This window comes from Rhinolophus ferrumequinum, chromosome 20, assembly GCF_004115265.2.
Source record: "Rhinolophus ferrumequinum isolate MPI-CBG mRhiFer1 chromosome 20, mRhiFer1_v1.p, whole genome shotgun sequence".
NCBI lineage: Eukaryota > Metazoa > Chordata > Mammalia > Chiroptera > Rhinolophidae > Rhinolophus > Rhinolophus ferrumequinum.
Genome location: NC_046303.1, coordinates 11,634,933 through 11,655,973, shown reverse-complemented (window position 1 = coordinate 11,655,973; position 21,041 = coordinate 11,634,933). Strand labels below are relative to the sequence as shown.

General features: G+C 56.7%; 1 protein-coding gene and 1 pseudogene across 2 annotated transcripts in view; both read left to right on the top strand.

The window, feature by feature from the left end:
- MINDY4 (MINDY lysine 48 deubiquitinase 4) overlaps positions 1-11,968 on the top strand; it is a 104,024-nt gene extending 92,056 nt beyond the window's left edge. The window contains exons 16-18 of one of the 2 annotated variants that reach the window (XM_033088709.1): positions 2,442-2,622; positions 3,186-3,258; positions 11,382-11,968. In XM_033088709.1, coding sequence (XP_032944600.1) covers positions 2,442-2,622; positions 3,186-3,258; positions 11,382-11,430 — 303 coding nt within the window. In that variant the 3' untranslated portion in view covers positions 11,431-11,968. Of the gene's footprint in view, positions 1-1,929; positions 1,988-2,441; positions 2,623-3,185; positions 3,259-11,381 lie in introns of those variants that run through there. The other variant, XR_004421170.1, reaches the window with a different exon arrangement.
- On the top strand, positions 8,362-10,385 carry LOC117012059 (oxysterol-binding protein-related protein 9-like; annotated as a pseudogene).
- Positions 11,969-21,041: the final 9,073 nt, after the last annotated feature.

Sequence of the window (21,041 nt, the reverse complement as noted above, 5' to 3'; positions counted from 1 at the left end):
GACACAAAGCATAATGGCGAATCTGATGGCATCGTCCTTCGATTCAGGGCAATGCAGTGGAAATGCATCTGTATGATTACGTGATTACTACCTGTCCTCCCCATTAATCTGGTAAGCTCCGGAAGGACAAGGCTGCCCTTGTTCCCTTCACTGCCGTACCCCCATTGTCTAGCGTGGTACCCGGAACCATCTCTGAGATGACAGACTAACCTGCCAGCACTCAAATGTTGATCCCTTGCACCGAGGGCTTCTAAGCTGGCAGTCCACAGACGGGTTTGGGGTATTCCTACACCTTTCCCCCCACCCCTCAAAGACGTAAGAATCCTCATTCAAAAGTCTCCCCGGTTGTGTTGCCCACTCACCCCCCAGGAGAAAGCCTCAGCCTGTGATGGAGGAAACGTGCCCCCACCTTCCCTCCTCGCCCCAGGCCTTTGGGCAGCTACTCCAAAATCCCAAGGAAGTGAATTTCGACTTTGGAAAATGTCACCCACTTGGAAGGGCCTCTTGAATGAGAAAACTCATTTATAAACTCTCTGGGCAGCTTTTTTTTGCCCTTAATCTTTTGACCGTTGTGTAAATGGCAAGCTGCCCTTTTGTCTCTCTGCTGGAAAATTCAGGGTGGCTGATTATGCAGACGCCTGCTCCCTGGCAGGCCCAGTGACTCTTTTTCCTGCAGTGAATGAGTGCTGGGTCCCTAGTCTTCAGGGCTCCCTGTTTGAGGTGACGCCCTCGTCAGGAAAGCCTCTTTTGAGCCTGGAACGGAAGCCAAGTTTGCAGTGGGGTTTAGGCACGTCCAGCCACGTCCTTTAAGGCATTTAATTCCCCCACATCCCACCGAGGATTGAGCTCTGCGGTCAGGTTTAAATGTCACACGGGACTGGAGTGAGGGCCCGACTGTCCAGGTGGGGGCAGGGTGCTTGGACAAAGAGAAAATGAACACATTGTAAAGGTCTCCCTCCCACCCTCTGGAGGAAGCCGCTGTTTGCGGGCAAGTCTTTCACCAGGGACCTGATTCAGGGCCTTCCGGGCACAGCCCCTCTGTCCGAGACACCCCAGCCCTGAGTCAGCTTTCGGGTAGATTCCGAGGGGCCCAAGGAAGACAGCCTGGCCACTCTTCTGTGACGGGCCCTGGAGAAAGTATGCCCTTCTCCCCACTGGAAAAATAATTCCCATTCTTTCCTTAATCCACAGGCTGTGGCTGTAAATACCTGAGCAAGCAAACATCTCCCGGGGCTGGTGGGGATTTAGGCTCGAACCAGCCCAGCCTGATGGCACGTACAGAGCTGAATAAACCAGGGCCCAGGTGGGGACAGGCGCTGCCTATGGGAGTCATAGGTGACAGGGAGAGAGCGCACAGAAAGCTGGGGGGCCGGGGCAGAGCTAGCCCCGCATCCAACAGGGGCTGAGGGCCCCGAAGCACGTGCCATAGCATCTGCCTTCCGTGAGCCCCCCTCTGCTGTGACTGTCCTCTGCTGGGACTTTCCGAGGGCATCCCTCCTCAGGTGGAACCCCCAGCTCCCGCCTTCCACTTCCTCTGCTCTCTTTCCTGAATGTCCCGACGTTCTCCCAATGTCTCTGGACGTGGGTGCTGGCATCACCACAGACTGCTCACCCAGAGGCCCTCCCTCCCTTCTCCCCATGGCTCCGAGTCCCACGTGTCCTCAAGGTAAAGTCCTACCTAGTCCCAGTTCCACTTCACTCACAAGGACCTTCATTCGTCAAACATCAGCTTACATTGACTTACACCCGCTGCTCCTGGCGCTAAGGGTAGAGCCTCGCGCAGGCAGGCAGGCAGATGCGTCGTTGTGAGGCAGTGATGTGCTGCGTTAGAGGGGGGCGGGTACTGAGTACTGAGTACCTAGTACTCCCCAAGCGGGAGCTAGAAGGAGGTGATTCGTGCTCCCTGATTGGGTAATTCGGGTGGTGCAGGACCCCGAAGGGCAGGAGAGGTGTGCCGGCTCTAGACCGCAGACAGTGGACGGCCAGGCGCGGAGGACGGCTGTGCTGGATTAGTTTGAGGACTGGTGAGAGGTTCCATGGGAGTGTGGGGAGGGGAGGACGTGGAGGGAGGTCGTTGTCCGGGGTGGAGACGCTGGGCGTGAGGGAGCTTTTGGAGGCAGGATGGGCAGTACTGCGTACCACCTGCAGTGGAGATGAAGGGCAGAGGGCGTCTGTGTTTCGGGCGAGGGTATCTCTCTGCCCGATGACTGGCTATGCGGCCAAGGCCCTGCAAGCAGCAGGCTGAGGCAGCCGGGACGGCTCTGGGAGACAGGCCTGCCTCTGAGCAGCACGAGGGGCCCCAGCACCACACACAGGCTGTGGTCCCCAACAGGGGCTCTGAGGTCAGCCCAGCCCGGGGGTTGGACAGAAGATGCCCTGGCCCCTTTTCCCCAGGGCCAGCAGGTCCCATCGGCATCTCTGCCCCCTTCTCCCTCATTTAGGTTGGCTGTTTCCTGAAGACGCCCAGGTTCCCCATCTGGGTGGTGTGTAGTGAAAGCCACTTCAGCGTCCTCTTCGGCCTGCAGCCGGAGCTCCTGCGAGACTGGAGGGCTGAGAGGCTCTTCGACCTGTACTACTACGACGGGCTGGCCAACCAGCAGGAGCAGATCCGGCTGACCATCGGTGCGACGTCTGCCGCCCGTCCCCGTGCATTCCCTGGGGAGCGTCCAGACCCACTGTCAGGGAAACCGGCCATAGCCGCCCACTCAGGGCAGTCAGAGAGCGGTGCAGCCACACTTGAATGTCAGGACTGGGGGGCCAGAGGGCGAGTGTTAATGGCTTCTGCAGGAGGGGGCCACAGCTGTGCCTCGAGGAACGGATGGCGTTAAGGGTGTATGGTGAGGCTGAGACCGTGTATAGTAGAGAGCCCAGAATACCTTGCCGACAAGTTTGGGTTTTATTCTCTAGGCAGTGGGCAGACCTGGGAGATTTTGGAGCGGGGGAGTGATGGGATAGGATGTGTTTTTAGAAAGAGTTATTCTGGTAGCAGGAGGAAGGGGTGGGAGGCCCGTGAGGAGGTGCTGTGGTGTCCAGGTGAGAACCGATGGGCAGGAGTGAGGGGGCCAGCTGACATGAGAAGAGGGTCGGGTGCCAGAAGAGTCGGGTTGCAGGAGTCGGGCTGTCAGTGCCAAGCCGAGGGCGAGCCCGGGCCCTGGCTGAGCGTGTGCCTCTGTCCTGCTCCCCAGACACCACCCAGACTGCCCCTGAGGACCGAGACGATGACCTCGTCCCTCCACTCGAGCTCTGCATCAGGACCAAGTGAGTTGGGCCCACTCTGGCGGTAGAACCTCACCTGAGTGGCTGGGAGAGTGGGGTCAGGGGCGGGGGGCTTGGCCGGAAGAAAGGGAGACACCCCACCTCAGGGGCTCCCTGCACACCGGGAAGACACAGTGCTTGGGGCTTGTTCATCTATAGCGCTTTGTGGTCACCGTGGCCCAAGTGGGAAAGTGTGTGCTTTGCGGGGTGACGTGTCTCCAGACAGCCTCTGACGACGTCCCTGTGGGGGCGTGGGGGTGAGCGCACACCCCTTGAACCTCTTGAGGCCCCCTCCTCATTCGAGGCAGCAGCCACCCAGGGCGGTGAGTGCTGTTAGGTCCCAAGGAGGAAGGACAGGTTAGGTTCCCTAGGGGGTGGGCCGGGGTCTTGAACGGGACAGGAAGGTGGGAGGGCCTGGCCCCACCAGGGTGTAGCCTCCGGCTCTGGAGCAGCGGCACCCTCTGTCTGGGAGGAGCATGCTCCATACTTCTGCTGGTGCGGCTGGGCCTTCTGAACACTGAGCAGAGGTGCCCCCTGGCCCCAGAGGCAGGTGGGGGTCCGTGGCTCCACTCATCCAGCCCCTCAGTGTTTGAGAGGAGGCTGAGGTTCCGGGACTATGGGGGGATTCACGACTCACTTCACTCAGGAGTTTGCTGGTGGGGCCCCAGCCCTGTGGAGAGTTGGGGGTTGGAACTGTGGGGACTTCCCAAGCTCGGGCAGGCCCTTCACAGAGCCTTTGTACCTTGGAGGCCTCAGGGTGCAATGAGAGGAGTAGGCCGGGGAGGGGGAGTCCTGGACTCTAGTACCTTCTCTGAGGGAAGTAGTACAACTTGCAGGCATGATGAGTGGGTCTGGAGCCAGGCTGCCTGGGTGTGAGTCCTGGCTTTGCCCCTTTTTTGGCCATGAGCCACTGGACTTCACCTCCCTATACCTCACTTCATCCTTTGTAAAATGGGGATAATGGCAGCTCCTGGCTCCCAGGCTTCTGAAGGGCGCCGGGACGTTACCAAGTGCTCTATAAGCTGCTCTCCTATTGTCTCGGCCACTCATGACTCGGTGTGACCTCAGGCAGAACCTCCATTTATTTCCCTGCTTGTAAAATGACTGGGCGTGGGGTGCAGGCCCTGGGCTCTGACCACCTGAGATCCAGGGGGCGTGCCGGAGCCTCGGGGCACCGCTCGCGCGCAGGCACGTGAGCCCTTGAGTGGAGCCACAGAGAGAAAGAGGATGCCGTGTACACAGTGGGAACACGAGGGAGGGGACATGGGAGATGTCAGGACATCGTCTCCATTTGTCCATCTGCTCACCTGGCCACCTACCCGCCCACCAGGCCAGGGACGAAGCATTCCTATGGGGTCATGTGCCTGCGTTTCTTTCGTCAGGAGGATTAAAGGCACATGCAAGTCGCTTTCCTTTCATGTACAAAGGGCCACTCATTCAGAGTGATGACAGAAGGGCAGCAGCAGGGAAAGGAGGTGACACCGGCCTTGGCACCTCCCACAGGACCGGGTGGGAGGCCACAGGCCATCCTTCCTGCAGGTGGGCCTGCCAAGCAGGGCTCTGACCCACACCCTGGGCATAGGCTCCGCCTACCTGCAGACCCTGGGGCCCCTCCCTGAAGGTGGGTCTGCCTCTGCACCCCTCCCAGGGGCGGCCCACCACCCCGAACCTCCCCAGCTGCTCCATCTGGAGTAACTCCTCTTTCGCCAGGAATGGTTCCACGGCCTGACTCGCCAAGCACCCCACCATGGGCCAGTGATTGGACTTCTGGGGCTCAGCCCTGATTGGAAAGTGCTCGAAAATGACTCGTAGCTCTGTTCTGTCAGGGAGCTCAGTCCAGAGACACCTGAGTGTGAATGTAGGCCTGGGGCACCTCTTCCTCTCCTGTCAGTTGTCCCCGTCTCCCAGGACCTGTGTCCCTCGTGCACCCGCAGCCATGTGCCGTGAAATGAAACAGTGAAACGGTGTGGGAGGCTGCAGAGGCTGCATGCATCTGAGAGAGCCCCTGTGTGGTCCAGGCGGAGTGTCTGTCCTGCTTGCTCTCCCCTCACCTGTTGCAGGAGGTGCTTGGGTCCCGGCATCTCAATGCCTCCCACTCCTTGTCACAGACAGGAAGTCATCGTGTGTGTGCAGCGCACAGGGTGAGGGGCAGTTGGCCTGGGACTCTGGTCAGCCCAGACCCCGCCCAGCCCCCCGATGGCTGAGGGATCTGAGTTCCAGCACACCGGTGTCCAGCTGTGGCTCCCCTGTTGGGAAGATTTGCTCTAGAGCGTGGTCCTCGGGCTTTCCCAGGCATCCCCTGGAGGGTGTGGTGAAACACAGATCAGTGGGTCCCACCCCCAGGGGTTCTGGTTCCATAGGTCTGGGGGGAGGGCCCAAGAATCTGCGTTCCTGAGGAGGTCCCAGGCGCTGCTGCTGCTGCTGCCGTCCGAGGCCCACACTTTTGAGAACCTGTTCCGGTGCCTGATGAGAGCAGTGCCTCCCCGTCCCTGGCCGCCTTGTGTGCTCAGGTGATCAGATGTCAGTGAGGTGCTCACCTTCCCACCTCTGGCCGCTGCAACACACAGGGCCAGGGGTACTGTCTTCCGGGCCCCGCTGGCTGCCCTCTCCCTGCCCTCCAGGTATGAGTGCTCCATCCTCCTCTAGGACTTTCCTGATAGCAGCTGCCTGCCTGCTCCATTTCTCCATCACTTGCTCCACTGGGTGGGTCCACCTGGGCAGTTCACACAGTGAGACTTTTCCCAGCACTGTTCCCAGAAAAGTGGAGTGCGCGGGGGAAGAATGGGACCGCTGGGTTTCCCCTTCTGTCCCCATCAGATAACATACCACTCTAATCGGAAACAGCAGGCCTGGCCTGTTCCAAGGGGTTTGGATTACAAAGGCTTTGCGTTTGTTTTCATCCCAGATTCTCAAACAGCCGAAAGGCGAAAACTTGGGAAAGTGGCCTTTAAGGTCAGTGAGGACCCACTGCAAGTGGGCTCTGCCTTGTGAGGGATAAGGCCTGCTCCCCAAAGAAGCCCCCGCCTTGATGGGAAGGGGGTACGTGTGCCCGAGTCAGGTCATTTCTAAGGCCAGTCAGATTCAAAGCACCTGCCGAGGTATAGTGAGTGCTGGCTTGGATCCATAGAAAGATCCTTGGTCACCACTGGGCATGTCCCTTCCTTTCACAGACGGGTCTCTCCAGAGTGGGGGTCTGTGCCCAGTCCGTACCTCGAGTCACAAGCAGCACGGGGCCTGCAGCTTCGGCCCTTGTTGTCCCAGCCCAGGGAAAGGTCACTGAGCGGGCAGTGTGATTTCCCGCCACCTGGTGTTGTTGCCATGGCGACATTGCACAAGAGCAGATTGCGGGTTTTGCTTTTGGAGAAGAACACCCCAAGCTGAACAGTCCCCGGGTCGTGTGCCATGTCTACTGTTCAGTATGACGTGTGTCTGGGCCTCAGAGCATCTCCTGTTACCTTCGCTTATGTCAGGAATGTGGGGTCTGTCTCCTGCCCCGGTCCTCTGGCTGTTCTCTAACTGTCTCAGCAAAAACAGGCTCATTTATGGTCGTTTCCCAACATGACACACACAGTGACCGCTCTCAACCTTTCAGCCGAGCTAGAGTGGGAGAAAATGAAACAGTTGTCAACAGTCCAGAGAAAGAGGAAAGAACTCATAACCAGGGCCTGGGGCTGGGCCACAGATGTTTCTGTTTCGAGGCTCAGACAAGAGATTGAAAATGGAGTTTCATCTGGGAATGGTGCCTTCTGGGGCCTAAGGCCCCGCGCCCCGCTCCCTCAGTGGTCCTCCCACCTGCCACATGGGCCTGTTCCAGCTTTCACATCTCTGCTGACATCCTTTTTGCCTCCCACCCATCGTAGGAGCGTTCTCTGGGTGCTCCTTCTGCCTCGCCGGCCTGCTTCTGATTCTCCGCCCTGCAGCCTGCATACACCTGCCCTGGGATCCCTCGTACCTGGTTGGGTTCCCAGCACCAAGTGCCGTGCTGCAGGGGCAGGACACAGAACAGGAGTCTGCGGGCCTCAGCTGAGTCCTGCTGAATTCTGAGATGTATTTTTACCGGTCAGCAACGGGGGCTTTAAAACCAGGCCTGCGCTCTTCTCCTTGCTGATCCAGGCTCTATCAGGGATCTTCCCCCCGACTCTGAAATACACCAGTTTCATCAGTGTTGAGAAGCAGTTTGAGGCAGTAACTGCCATTCTGTTGTGGCGATGGCTCCAAGAAGAAAGGGCCTCCTTTGTGGCCGGGAGGTAGGCCTCCGTGACACTGAGCCCACCCTACCTCCAAGGACATGGCGCGGTGACAGAGCTCAACCCCTAAGCCAGTGGTCCTCAACTGGGGTGATTTGTGCCGCGGGCGATATTTGGCAATGTCTGGGGACTGTTTTGGTTGTCACAGCGGAGAGGGAGGGTTCCTAAACATCCTACAATGCACAAGACAGCCCCCACCGCAGAATCAGCTAGCCCCAAATGTCAGTGGTGTCGAGGTGGAGAAACCCTGCTCTACACTCACTTGCAGCCTCCTCCTGAATTAACACTGGACGAGGGTGCCCTGATGCTGTGCCCCATTCGGAAGCGTTTCTATTTTCACTGTCCCTAACTGCATGTTCAAAGCTCTTCTGACTGTCCTTGTAATTAACTCACAGACTTTCAGAACCATTCCTGCTGGGCAATGTTTCTGAAAAGTGTCTGAGTTTCGTGTCTCAGCTCTTTCCATTTTTAAAACGTCTCTGCTTTGACTTTCCATCACAAATTGCGAATTGTTTCTCTCTGGTGCTTTTAATACTCTCCCTGCTTTGGCACCTGTTGGCTGGGATGGTGGATTAGTTACTTCTGTGCAAAGCCTTAAAAACTAAACATAAACCCCATAGGCTGGCCATACAACTCATGACTGTTGGTGTGACATGAACATCTAGTGGCAGATAGGTATGGCTTGCAACTGCTCTGAAGCCAGACCTCATTTTGCCAGGACCTGCGATGTTTGCAGTTTGGGGGAGCTCACAGGAGGAACTTCCACCTGCCTGTTCAGAGAGGGTAGGGCGAAAGCCGGGAGGGGTGGGGCAAAGGCTCGGGGGGGGGGGGGGGGGCAGGCTGAGGATGGATCTTAAAGGGATACAGGAAGTCTGGTCCATTTCTGACTCTTCCCTTCATTTTTGCCATGACTGGTGGGGCGAGAAACCACCCTGGTGTGGGCAGTAGTTTCCCCTTTGCAAATCTGGGTCCCTGAGGCCTTCCTGGAGCCAGGCTGTGGGTGGACTGTCGCTGTCCTCCCTCCCTCCCTCCTGCCCTCCGGGGGCCCTAGCATCCAAAACTTTGGTAAGACACTTACAGAGGTTCATGCTTACCTACAAAGCTTGATAGAATGATAAAAGCTTTTTAATGACACTCCAAACCTGCAACGATGATGAACAGAGAAACAGAATTGAAAATCTCGAGTTGCGTGGTAGAATCGATTAAGCCCTGTGCCGTGTGGCCAAAGCACTCCTCCTCCAGTAGAGAGGTAGCTCAGTCTCGTCCCCGAGAACCTGTGATCAGCACGATGTCTTCCCAGCCTGTCTTATCTCCAGAACCTGCTCCGCTGTGCAAGTCCGAGCCGCATCCATCTTCCCTACTGAATGCACCTATGTCAGCTACCTGGGGACACCGCCAGGCTCCAGCACCAAACAGTGCAGGCAGTGGGCACTGACCACTTGGGAGCAGTGCGACTTCTCCCCGCCGTTTCACGTTGTCTCTAGGCACAGTCCCAGTGTGTCCTCTTCAAGCAGTGATGAATGCTGATGGAGTCCATCTAAGTGGCCCAAGCATCTAACGGATGCCTCTGGGTCTGCCTCCCCACTGATGTACAGCAGCTCAGGAGAAAGTCTAAAGCACCCAGACGCCACAGAATCTCTTAGTTCTTCTACATCCAGTGGGACAAGTGATGCTGACCATTGTGATTCACACAACACGACGGCTGACGTAGGGGAGGCAGCATCTGTGGACAAGCACAAGAGGATTATGTAGCTCTTGTTGCTGGTTAGGTTTCGAATACTGTATACGTTACAAAGGTACTTCTTCCCACCCTTACTCTGGAGAAAAGCCCTCTTCTAGAGATGTCTGCACACGTTTTGGCACATCCAGAATTGCTTCTGAGCACTTGTGACCAGAAGAATCCCAGGGGCCAGGTGGCTCAGGTGGTGAAATGATACCACTCAGCCTTTCACGCTGGAAGGAAAGGATCAGTTGCCAGAAAGCCACGCACCCTCATTTTGGGTGAGATTCCTCCGCGTCATAGGGCATTAGCAAATACACTGAGGAGAACACAGAGCTGGTGTGGGAAGGACCAGTTCCCTGAAACAGTGTGACATTCCTGACTGAGCAGGATATCCACCGCCCACCCATCTCAGCCTTTTACGCTGAGTGTTTTAATAAGAAGATGCAATTCAGTGTTCATATATGGACCAGATAAAAATTTCTTGGGCGTGAATTGCAGGGCAGGGCTGTGTCAAGATTATGCTGAACATTACATTCTCACATTCCCCAGTGGTTATGGAAAGTCTATCCTTGCAGTGCCCTGGGTGGAGCTCAGAGGAGAATGCAATATTAATTGTTCCAAAATGGGCTATATGCAAATATCATCTCCTGCATTAAACCTCTTAATGGAAGCAAGAAGCACAGAATCACTGCTAAGCCTGTTTTCTCCAAACGACAAGAAACCTTTTTGCTCCTTTGAAGGGAACGGGCATGGTGGAAAGTATGAAAAATATTCAACAGGGGCACACGCAGTGTTTACAGATACCAGGAAATTGCCTGGAGTCAGAGGAAAGAGAAGTTGGAAGAACAGAATGTGTATGAACCTCATTGCCTCTGGAAGGCTGTCCCCCTTAACCTAAAAGTCAGGGACACTGATTGATGTGGCAGTTTAAGCCAGGCACAGATTGCAGGAAGACAAAGAGCAGGAGGCTGAGAAGCAAGGAGAAAGAAATTCAGTGGGGAGTCTAGGTTATTCATGAAGATGAAGAATGTGGGGTTTGTGATGAAACCCCCTGGTGCTTTTTAAGCCTTTGGTTGGGAAATGTAACCGTCTTATTTGCCGGGAGGCTGTTGCCTCCCTCCTTGTTGAAGTCCCAGTTTCAGGGATACTGGACTTTCTAATGCAGATCAACAGTTAACACTTTAACAGTGCCCATTTTGACTTCCGTCCTGAAGGAAAACTTCAGGTTGTGAAAACATCTCCCTCCCTCCCCAAATCCCACGCAGTGAAAAGCATTTCTAACCCCCCCAGCCCCAAACTCTGTGCTCTGGCGTGCCGTGGAGGTAGGCACCCTCTGTTTCCTAGTTCCTGTAATCTTAGGGTACATGTATATGTTAATATACCCAATGCCAGATTTTGCAGGAATAGTCCATCTGCTTTAAATGTGATTCCTCTGAATTGTTTCAGCCACAGATTAAAATCACATGTTGGGAAATGTCATGCTTACATGTACAAGAACTTTCATTTTGGAATTGAACTATTGTTAAATTATATCTAAGCCTGATTATCCTCCGTGCTTCTTAGGGTGTCATAAAGTAATTAAAAATGCACATCTGTGTTTTACTGAACTGCCCACAGCCCGTCACTCCCTTCCCCGTGCCTCTTAAAGCAAAACCCAGAATCCTCACAAGCCCTCCCGGTCCCACGAGGCGCCGCCCGTCCCGTCACCCATAGCCTGTGCCACAACTCCCCCTTTCTGGGCTCCAGCACCCGGACTTCCTTCTGCACCTTGAATGCTCCAGGATGTTCCCGTATCTCAGTCTTCCCACATACTTTTAAAGTGCCACCATCAGGCACCCCTGGAAAACGGCTGGTTTCAGCCGAGTGTGAATTACATTAGCAGAGGGCCCCTGCAGAGCCAGGCACAAAGGAGCTTTGTCCTGAACACTTGTGGCAGGAATGGATGGATGAATGCCCTCCCCCTCCATCGCTCTCCGGGGTCTTGGGTGCGTTTGTGTTTTGTAAGGGTGTGGTGTGTCAGTGTGCGTGTGTGTGCAGGGCGAGGTGGGGAGGGTGGCACCTGACTCCTCCAAGCCCCTGAGACAAGAACTGCAGGTGGATGGCTCCCATGCGGGCCCTGCAGCTCTAACTCTCTTTTTCTGGCCCCCTGCTCGTAGGTGGAAGGGGGCGTCGGTGAACTGGAACGGCTCAGACCCCATCCTCTGAGCTTTCCTGTGTGTAAGCCCTGTGGCACCACCGCTCATCACAGGAGTGACAGCTGGGCCCCAGGCCGCAGGGACACGTCTCTCAGAAGGGTGTCATCCCCACCCGGGCCAGCACTGCTGCAGAAGCATCCAGGACCTCCCTGCCCCTTCCATGAAGGGCCCACCCAGGACTGTGCTGCTGCGTGGCTCCTTCCCAGCTGAGCTGTGACTGCCAAGGACAGGAAGGAGGCCAGCGGCTGGGGCCCCTGCTGCCTTTTGACTGCATCCCTCCCTCGCTCCCCGCTGGGCCGTCCCCTTGCCAAGCCTCTGATACGGTCAGCCCCGGGACCCTGGGCACTCGTTATGTCTATGTCGGGTAGGTGGCTTTCTATAAAGCAGGAGTGAAACCCATGCTGAGGGCTGAGACTCATTTGTTCTGCTGCTGCGAAGGAAGCACCAGGTCTGCGTGGATCGTGGCTGGACTGGAGGGGCCCCAGAGCCCCCGTGACCATGGTCTCTGCAGGCAAACGATGCCTCTGGTCTAGCCTGACTTCTGCTGCTCTGCCCCAAGTCTAAGGCACTGGGCTCCATCAGCTGTGTGGACCAGAAGCAGCTCAGCGCCCCCCACCCTGCCCCCCGCCCCCAGAGCCCATCCCAGGGCAGACCCGGGTTCCTTCGGGGCCCCAAGAGGACAGTCATGTGGACTTGGAGGGTAGGCTGGACCTGGCCAAGTGGATATGGGGGAAAGAACCTTCTAGGGAGGGATCTCTTGGCCACGGAGGGCAGTAAGAGGGTCTTGAGCAGAGGCAGTGGATGTGGTCCCTCTGTGTGTCGGCAGTGGGGCATGTGCCGAGAACTGGCTGCAAATGTGCGTGGGCAGACCCTGTGGAGACCCTCACACTGCAGAGCTGCGATGGAGTAGGCAGGTGGGCATGGGAACAACAATCACTTGTGAAGGGAAAATTGTACAGTTGACGCCTCCTTCATTCCATTCATTTATATCCTACCGAATTCAGAAAGGAAAGGAATATGAGCAAGTGTAGAAATCCAACTGGACGCTGGTAAAAGAGAGAGAGAGAGAGAGGTGTCAAAAATGAAAGTTGAGGACCCTCTGCATTGGCTCCCCACAAGTGGACTGAGGGGGGCACCCAGGGGCAGAGCCCCAGCCTCCAGGAGCCTGTCACATGGCTTTCCACATGAGAAGCTATGAGAAACACAATGGCAAAGCCCTCAGGAGCTGCTGTACCCTGCTCGTCGCTGCTGTGCCCAGTGAGCGCTTGGGCCGGGACTCTGAGTGGGGCCTGCAGAGGTGGGTGTTTCCACGTGGGGACCAGGGTACACGATACTCCCTGGCACAGGGAGAGGTCTCAGAGGGCCATAGCCACAGGCTGGCAGCCGGTCCCCAGCCTCCATGTGCTGCCTGGAGCTCAGTATGAAATTACCTGGGAGTGGGAGGCTGGGTAGCTCTGCAGTCCTGGCTAAAAGGAGACCCCTTCTCTTTAAGTGCCAGGCATGCAGGGGACAAAACTGGCACTCAGTGGTGACAACTACAGAGCCTGTTTGGTGCTTTTGTGGGCTGTTCACGAGTTATGGCCAACTGTCAGTCTGTGGGGAGAGGCAGGGAGGGGCCCGGAGGGAAGTAAGGGCAGGGAGTGCTTTGCTTTGTCCAAGCTGGTGGAGGCCCCGGTGCGGTCTGCTGTGTAAACTCCAGTGGCCATTCACAGCGGGCGTCCAGTAGAACTGCTTCCTATATGTCCCTGAAATGTTTATGCATTTGTTTTCCTTGGCCAGGGACAGGCTGCTCCAGCTGAGCGACCAGGCACAGGAAGGTGGTTTCCTTGCAGGAGCCTTGTTTATCAGCCCGGGAAGGAAAAACTGTCTTTTCAATGAAACTCACTTAACCTCCTGACCAGGGTCCCATTGGCAGGCTGGAGAAATCAAAATATTCCCAGTGTTGCTCGAGAAGATCAGTTCCAACAAATTACAAAAACAGTTTTCTGGAAGGCAAGACACAGGTATACGTGCAGTTTGACGCCCACTGCCCGGGGTTTTCTGGAATGCAAAATGAGCAGAGCCTTGCGTCACCCTCTCCCAGACCAGAGCTTTGAACGAACCCCCAGTACTATGGCCAGACCTGTGAGAAGGAAATACAGGCCTGTGCATCCCTGCACGTGGACGTTCTCCATACGGGGTGCATAGTTTCCTAGGACGTCTGTGGGTAGACTTGAGGTCCACAGCCTCCGCCCAATGTTATTAAAATCTCCGTGTACATGTACGTTTTCCTCATGGCTTTGAACTTGGAATAACATCCCCTTCTTTTCCCTCAAAAGGCTAAGAACCCGCCCTGTCCTAGAGTTGAGTGACCATGTCCTAGAGGTAAGTAGCTTCCCAGTGGCTCAGCCTGGGCTCAGCACTCTGTCTCTGGTGCAGCCGGTCCACTGAACAAGCAGACCTCAGTGGGGTGTGAGCAGGAAGCAGTTTATCCTTTCGTACTACTCCTTATCAGATTCTCTTTCTCTCCACTGTTTGTTTCTTGGTCTCTGGATGAAAGAACAGGTCGAGTCCACTGCTTTTCCGGCAGTGTGAGCGGTAAGACCAGTCTGATGGTAACACTTAACCCCATTCCCTCATCTATGGGAGGCTCGTCTGGGGGCCTTCTCATCGCTGGGATCTCTCTCGAGTCCCAGACGATTCATCCTCCTGCAGGTTATGCGGGAGTCCACCCCTTGCAAGATGACTCCAGTCTGCCTTCTGCAGGATCCACATTTGAGCCACACGAAGCACAAACACATCTTTGTCTCCCCAACTCTGGAGGTCAGACCTTTCCCACGTCACCCTGTCTGTCTGCTCAGCCACCGTCGGGAGCAGTGACGTCCGAGCGGGAGTCCCACAATGCGGACACACAGGGCAAGTTTTCAGGCAGTTTTCTTGAAGCCTCCTTCTCTTGGCTTTAGGAGAGGAGATGCACCCCTCCGAGCTCCACGGCTCCATGCACCCCTCCACGGCTGGGGGGTGGGGACCCCAGCTCACGGACGCCACTCTCCAAGTCTTCACTAGTTCCTGGCCTCTCCCACTGCCAGCCCTGTGCTTTCTTCACCATCCCCCATGGTTGGAGGATGAGATGGACCAACGTTGGCAGAAGCACTTGCACCACGCTCTCTGTGAGCTGTGGCAGCCCAGGTAAGGAGAGCAATTTCCAGGACTGGAAGAATTCCCAGGAGGTCAGAGCTGGGCCAGGACTCGGAGGGGTGCTGGGGGATGTCCTACGGCAGGGGTGTGTCCAGAACCCCTCTGACTGACCCCTCGAGTTTCTGTGTCTGAGCCAGAAGGGAAGACGGGCTGTGGTGGGGCCCACTGTCAGAAGGACAGCAGTGGCCCAGGCCCGGGAGGGCAGGCAGTGGTGAAGGGCCGGCCGGTCTTAGCGAGGCTCCCACAGGCCCTGAGCTCTGCCAAGCAAGCGAGGGCAACACAAGGATTTTCCTGCCCTGGTTCAGATCCCAGCCTCGCAATTCAGCATCCACAACACCTGAGAGCTTCTTAGAAACGCAGGCCCTCAGGTCCCACTCCAGCCTCACTGAATCAGAAGCTCCATTTTAACAAAACCCTCCAGTGAGTCAGATTCAAGTTTGAGAAGCTCTGCTCTAGAGCTTGCAGTTTTGTAGCGTGACAGTGTGGAAACGCAGGAGTTGTCCCCATTGTGAAGAAGTGCACTGAAGGGACATATAGGAGACGTGCCACATCGGCCCGCAGAGGCAGAAGCTACAGCGGGACCAGAGGGCCTGAGTTTGCTTAGTCCTGGCTCACTGCCTCCTGCCTGCGTGGCCTGAGCACCTGACATAAGCTGCTCGGGCCTCCATTTCCTCATGGGTAAAACTACCTCCCCACAGGGCTGGGCTGAGGATTGAGTGAGTCGATACGTCGTGAAGTGCAGAGAGCAGGGTCTGGCCCGTCACAAGGACTCAGTAAGTGTTTGCTCTTTATAGTCCAGGGGGAGTCGGGGAGGTTCCTGAGAGGCCGTAGCATCTCGGCTGGGCCTGGAGGATGGGCAGGGTTTTGACAAGGGGAGAATTGGGTGGAAGATCTTTCCAGGTGAAAGGAATGGTGAGAGCCAAGAGACTGTGAAAGTCCACCTCTGTAGGTCTCATTGGGGGTACCCGAGAGTGGGAGCCCCAGAGGGGTAGGAGAGGAGGCAGCCAGTAGTGAGGGCCTTAGACGGCGAGCCCGGGCTGAACGGTTTCCCTGGAGACAAGGACGGCTCAGAGCTCTGCTTTGGACTTCTCTCCCTGGCAGGGGAGGGGGGCAGAGGCAGGGGGCACATCGAGGGGCTCAGGCGGTGCTCCCAGGCAAGGCGGGTGAGGAGGGCATTGAGGTCACAGATGCCGTGGGGACCATCCTCACTGGCCACCAAGTCCTTACAGGATCCTGACCTGTGCAGGCTGCCGAGTCTCTGCAGGTATTCCTTTCTCTTCCCCCACCAGAGCCCTCCCTGCGCCCTCGTCATGCCCAGTCCTCAGGGGCTGTGGGAGCTGTAATTACAAGGCAAAAATGCCAGGCATTTGCGATACGGAGATTGCTTAATGCAGGACGAGGGGCGGGCGGGTGAGTGGGCAGGTCAGCTGGCCAGGGGTCGGGCTGGCAAGCTTCCAGAGCCTGTGTGTTGCTCCAGCAGATCTGCTCTGCACCGCAGAGGGAGCAGAACCCCACGCGGGGCGCTCTGTGATGGCAGAAGCCCGAGGTTGGCTTTCCCACCCCTTCTCTCGTGCCATCTCCGGTCGTAGTGTGTTATCCCACTGTCTGGCCCACTCCCCCTCAAAATACCAATCCTATGTCCTCCGGAAGTCACTGAAGGCCTCTCTTTATAGATGGGGAAACTGAGGCCCAGACAGTAATCCTTAGTTAAGAGCCCTCCTGGGACAATTCTCCTTCACAGGGGTCTCCAGTCGATAGTCTTACTGAAGGGAAAACATCTTATGTCTAATGGGGGGGAGGGTGACTCCAACCTGCCTCTCGTTTCCCCCGTCTCTCCTCCAGTTCCACTCACCCCAGAACATAGCAGCTGCTTCCCCAAAGAGCCCCTTACTGCCTGAAGCCTTTGCTTTGTTGCACCTGGTTCCTGCCCTTCCACTCCCCCTGTCCATGTGTCAAATCCCACCGATCCCTCAAGGCCCCTCCTCCAGGAAGCCCTCCTGCATTACCCAACTGCAAGTGCGGGCCCCACCCTCTGAGTGCCCTGGGTCAGCTTCTCTCTCACAAGCCCAGATCCCAGTTAGAGGTTGTTGGTCACCCAGCTACAGGTTTCCCGTTACTAAGTATGCCTGTGTACACACACACACACACACACACACACACACACACACCCTCTGCATCGTGCTGTGTTTCCTTATTCCTGGGCCTGGGGCTCCTGTCTTCCCTCTCTCCTCCCATGGACCTGGGGGATGAAACCCAAGGTTCACTCCCCCTCTTTGAAGAAGCTCCTCCCCGGCCCACATCTGCGCCCTCCCTCCTTGCCCCACCCCCAGGCATAAAGCCCCAGTCACTGGGTGTCAGGGTGGGGAGGCAACAGCTGCCTGAGCTCTCTAAACTGTTGATTCCGGGTGTGGTTTTAGATTAAACCTGGCGCCTTTCCTGTGGCCCCTGATAAAGCCAATCCTAGGCTCTTATCTGGCATTTTCTGTTTTAAGGCCTGTTGACATCTGCGAGGTTCCGCAACGTCCCAGCTCCCTGCAGAGTGGAGCCCTGGGTGATAAGCGCCCCCCTCCCTGTGACCTCTGGGTGCCCAGTGTAGGTACTCTCAGGGCACCATCTCTGGGCCCTGCCCCCTCTGCCTCACCCGTCCCCTGTCCCAGCACAGGGACTGAACCTGAGGGGGTGCTATTAACAATTCTGTCTGGGTGATTGTATAAACAGATGGTGCTGTGTATGGAAAACTTAGTCTAAGGAAGGATTGTTCTGTTATTGATTGGTCTCCTGACACCGTTCTCCAGAGTTCTGGGCTCACATCCTTCTTGGATTTTATCAGGGGCATAAGGCTCAGAGAAGGGGAACCTGCCAAGAGTCCAGGAAGCTTCTCGGAGGGGGAGAGGTGAAGCTGGACCCTGAGGGAGGGCTGGGAAGGAGGAGGGACAGAAGCACCCAGGCACGGTGACCGGGGCAGAGCTGCCAGGGGTATGGGGTGGGGGGCAGGTTAAGGATACGAGGGCTGGGTCCTGAAGGCCGGCACGTCCGGGGAAGGAGCTCGAGCGGCCTCCTGGGAGCACCGGGGAGCCCTGGGGGGTTTCAGGGCAGGGCAGTGCTGTTTTAGAAGACTCTGCAGCCAGTGTGGAGGGTAGGTCTGAGGACAAATGCCAGCTTCTGAGCTAGGGTCACGGAAAGGAGGAGCAAGCTCAATACCCTACCTTGCAGTGATTCAGCAAGGTGGGGGGGCCACGGGCCTGGCGTCAAGGCCCCTCTCTCCCCTGCTCCCCTGTTGGCACTAGTGGCTACAGCTCTCCCGGAAGAGCCTTTGCAAAACATCTCTACGTCCCGAGGAAAGCTTCCTCTGCCCTTGCCTTGGCAAACCATGAAGGAGGGGCCCTCAATTAGAGGAAGTGCCCAGGCCTTTGTTCCGGCTCTGGCCACGGCTGGACCCACTGCCCATTGTTTCCCAAACTGTTGGTGACCTTGGGCCAGCTGGACGGGACCGACTGGCTCCCCTGGGCCTGGCCACCTCCAAGTGCACCTGGAAGACAGCCAGGCTGGCAGGAGGGTTCTCGGTCCCACGGCGGCCTTGGAGGAACCTAGGTGCCCCATCGGTATTCTCAGAGTCTGAGACCCCCCAGCTGTGCCCATTTGGGGTGTCCGTGGGCATTGTGGAAACTGCTCATCTCTTGAAGACCAGGACTCTTTCTGGCAGGAAAGCAGACAATGGCCTCCCAAGCTCTGGTCTGAGGCTCTCACTTCCTCCACATCTGCTTCTGCCATGGCCCAGGCTCTCCAGGACCTGTAGGCAGAAGGCCCACGTCTGTCCAGCTGCTGTTCTCTCTCTGGATTTTGGGGCTCCTTGCTGCGTGGGGTGTGCACTGTGAGAAAGGGGCCTGGGCAGCTGGGTGGGGCGGTAATGAGCTCGTAGTTTGACGACCTGGGTTTAGATCTTTGCCCCAACTTCTCAGTTGTGTCACCTAAGTTAAGTTAAAAGCAAAGAAAATGGAAACCTCTCTGAGCATCATGTCCCTGCCCATACAGCAGGATAGTCACCTCCTGTACCTCCGGAAGTTGGGGTGAGGGGAACGGTGCAGTGCTGGGCACGGGCTGGCACCCCGCCTGAGCCCAGCTGGTGTTGGCTCTTTTGCTGGGAGCTGGAGGGGCAGGTGCAAGCTTTGGGGTGGGCCTGACTCCCCGAGAATCCAGAAGGGTGACCGTATGCGATGCCACGACGTGGTGAGGCCGGCTGGCCCCTCGCCGTAACAGCCGACCCCAACAATCAGTCAGTCCCTCTCCCCAACCTTTCCAAACCCACCCCCCACAGCAATCCCTGTTCCCCTTTCCTCCCCTCTCGCCAGGCCCCTGAGCTGCCCCTGAGCTAGCTGGAGAAATGCCTTCCCCTCCAGTTGTTCCTTTCAGACCCTCTCCCTCTACTTGGGATTTGATGCCCCATTTGTAAAATGAGGTGATTGGAGGAGGTGGCTCTGCACAGCTGGGCCCGTATTCTCATCGGTGGCCCCCGCTGAGACAGAGACCAGGGGCAGCAGCCAGCGCTGTGTGCAGCGCCTGACAGGCCAGTGGCTCAAACCTCCCACTTCCAGATGGGGACACTGAGTCTCAGACAGCCGAGGTGTTCGCCCAGAGCCTGCAGGCTAACAAATGACAGGTGCCAAGTCCTTCCTCCTTGCTCCCCTGCCTTCTGGAAGCCCCCACGCAGGGTGGAGAAGGTGGGGCTTCCTGGAACCCCTTCTCTCCTATCTCCCCTTATTTCCTCTGCTGTCACCAGCCCAGGCCTGAGACTTCATGGCTCTGGAAATATCTGTGAGTGTCCTGGTGTCTATACACATGAGCTGTTGTGTGGGAGCCCAGCCTTTCCTTCAATTCAGTCTTCTCCCCGCGAGCGGCCCAGAAAAGGATGGGTCAGAGCTCCTGTCTGGCCCTGCCCAGGAGGAAGCCTGGTCAGCCAAGGTGGGAGCAGCCATCCAACCCCAGTGGATCCTGCACACCCCACTTCCTATTGCCCTCCAGCCCCTGACGGCTTTGGCAATCACAGCAATCACCAAGCGTTTTTTTGGGTTTTGTTTTTTTTTTTCTTTATTCTCCACTAACGCAGACACACCTTGACTATTTGTCTAAGGATTTTCCATTTCCTTTTCTGGAAAGGCATCAGGGTCTTGCATGTCCCTTTCATCACAACGGAGGCTGGGAAGAGATGGGTGTGTCCCAGGTCAGTCCGGGAAGGAGTGAGTGAGGAAGGCTGAGAACCCAGCACCCATGTGACCCTGTGCTCTCCTTGACCCCCCTTCAGGCCCAGATGACCAGTCTGTGACTTTCATAGGAACGTACCTGTTCACAAGTAAAGATGCCCCAGTTGGGGCAGTGACTTCCCAAGGTGGCACGAGGCTGACCAAGTGGGTCCTCTTCTGTATCCTGTCTGTGGCTGCGCCCACAGTCCCATTAGAGGCCTACGTGTCCGAGGTCCCCCCTCAGCCCCAGCTCCCATCCACACTGCCCTGCGTGTGGAATGCCCCAGGGCAGAGCCTCTGCACTGCCAGCCTGGTCACTCTCTGAGGTGGGCAGGGCCTGGGAGGGGAAGCGGAGATTCAGGTTGCGAAGAAAGATAGCCAACACGGGACGTCCTGGGTGCCAGGGTAGCAGAAGGGCAATGTGCCATCCCATCTCCACCAGCCCCCTGGGAAAATCTGAGCCAGCCACGGAGAGAAGAGCAGTGAGGGAACCTCCCCACCCCATCCTATCCCTCTTTCTGCTCAGACTATTCTCTCCCCAAACCACCTCCCTTCCTTTACATAAACAAATCTGTCTGCCATGTCCCCTCCTCCAGGAAGCCTTTCCTGATTGCTGGGAAGAGGTGGGGCTTTTCCGCTGCCCACAGACCCACCTCACCCCTTCCTGAGGCTCAGACTTAGGCCTCAGCTGCCCTCCCCTGAACACCCAGGGCTTCATAGTGGAGCACGAGAGCTCTAGGCGTCCCTCTGTTGTCAGGGGCGCCTGAGCCAGTGAGAGTCTGGGTCAGTGGTGATGAAAGAATGGTCTCCTATGGGCTCTGACCCAGGGTGGGCACCAGGAGAACTGTGTTACCTAAACTGTGAGTCTCCATCAGGCATGTACCCCAGGGAGATGCCCAGGCTCAGTCTTTCTCATAGGAAGCCCTGCAGTGCCTTAAAACACAGCCTGCTTCTCACATCTCCTGATAGTAAGATCTGCTTCATCAATTCCCTGAGTAGCGAGAATAGGGAGAAAGACTTTCTCCCAAAGACAGGCAGCTGTCTCTGTTATCATAGAGTGAGAGCTAGTAACCATTTCTTTCCCTTCTTGCCACGACTTCCAGGAAGCTCAGATGAAAAGTGATGCTCCGTTGCAATCTCTCTCTGGTGTCATGAGAAGCTTCCCCCCTGTCCGTGTGTTTTTAGTCTTACCGACAATGGGATTGGG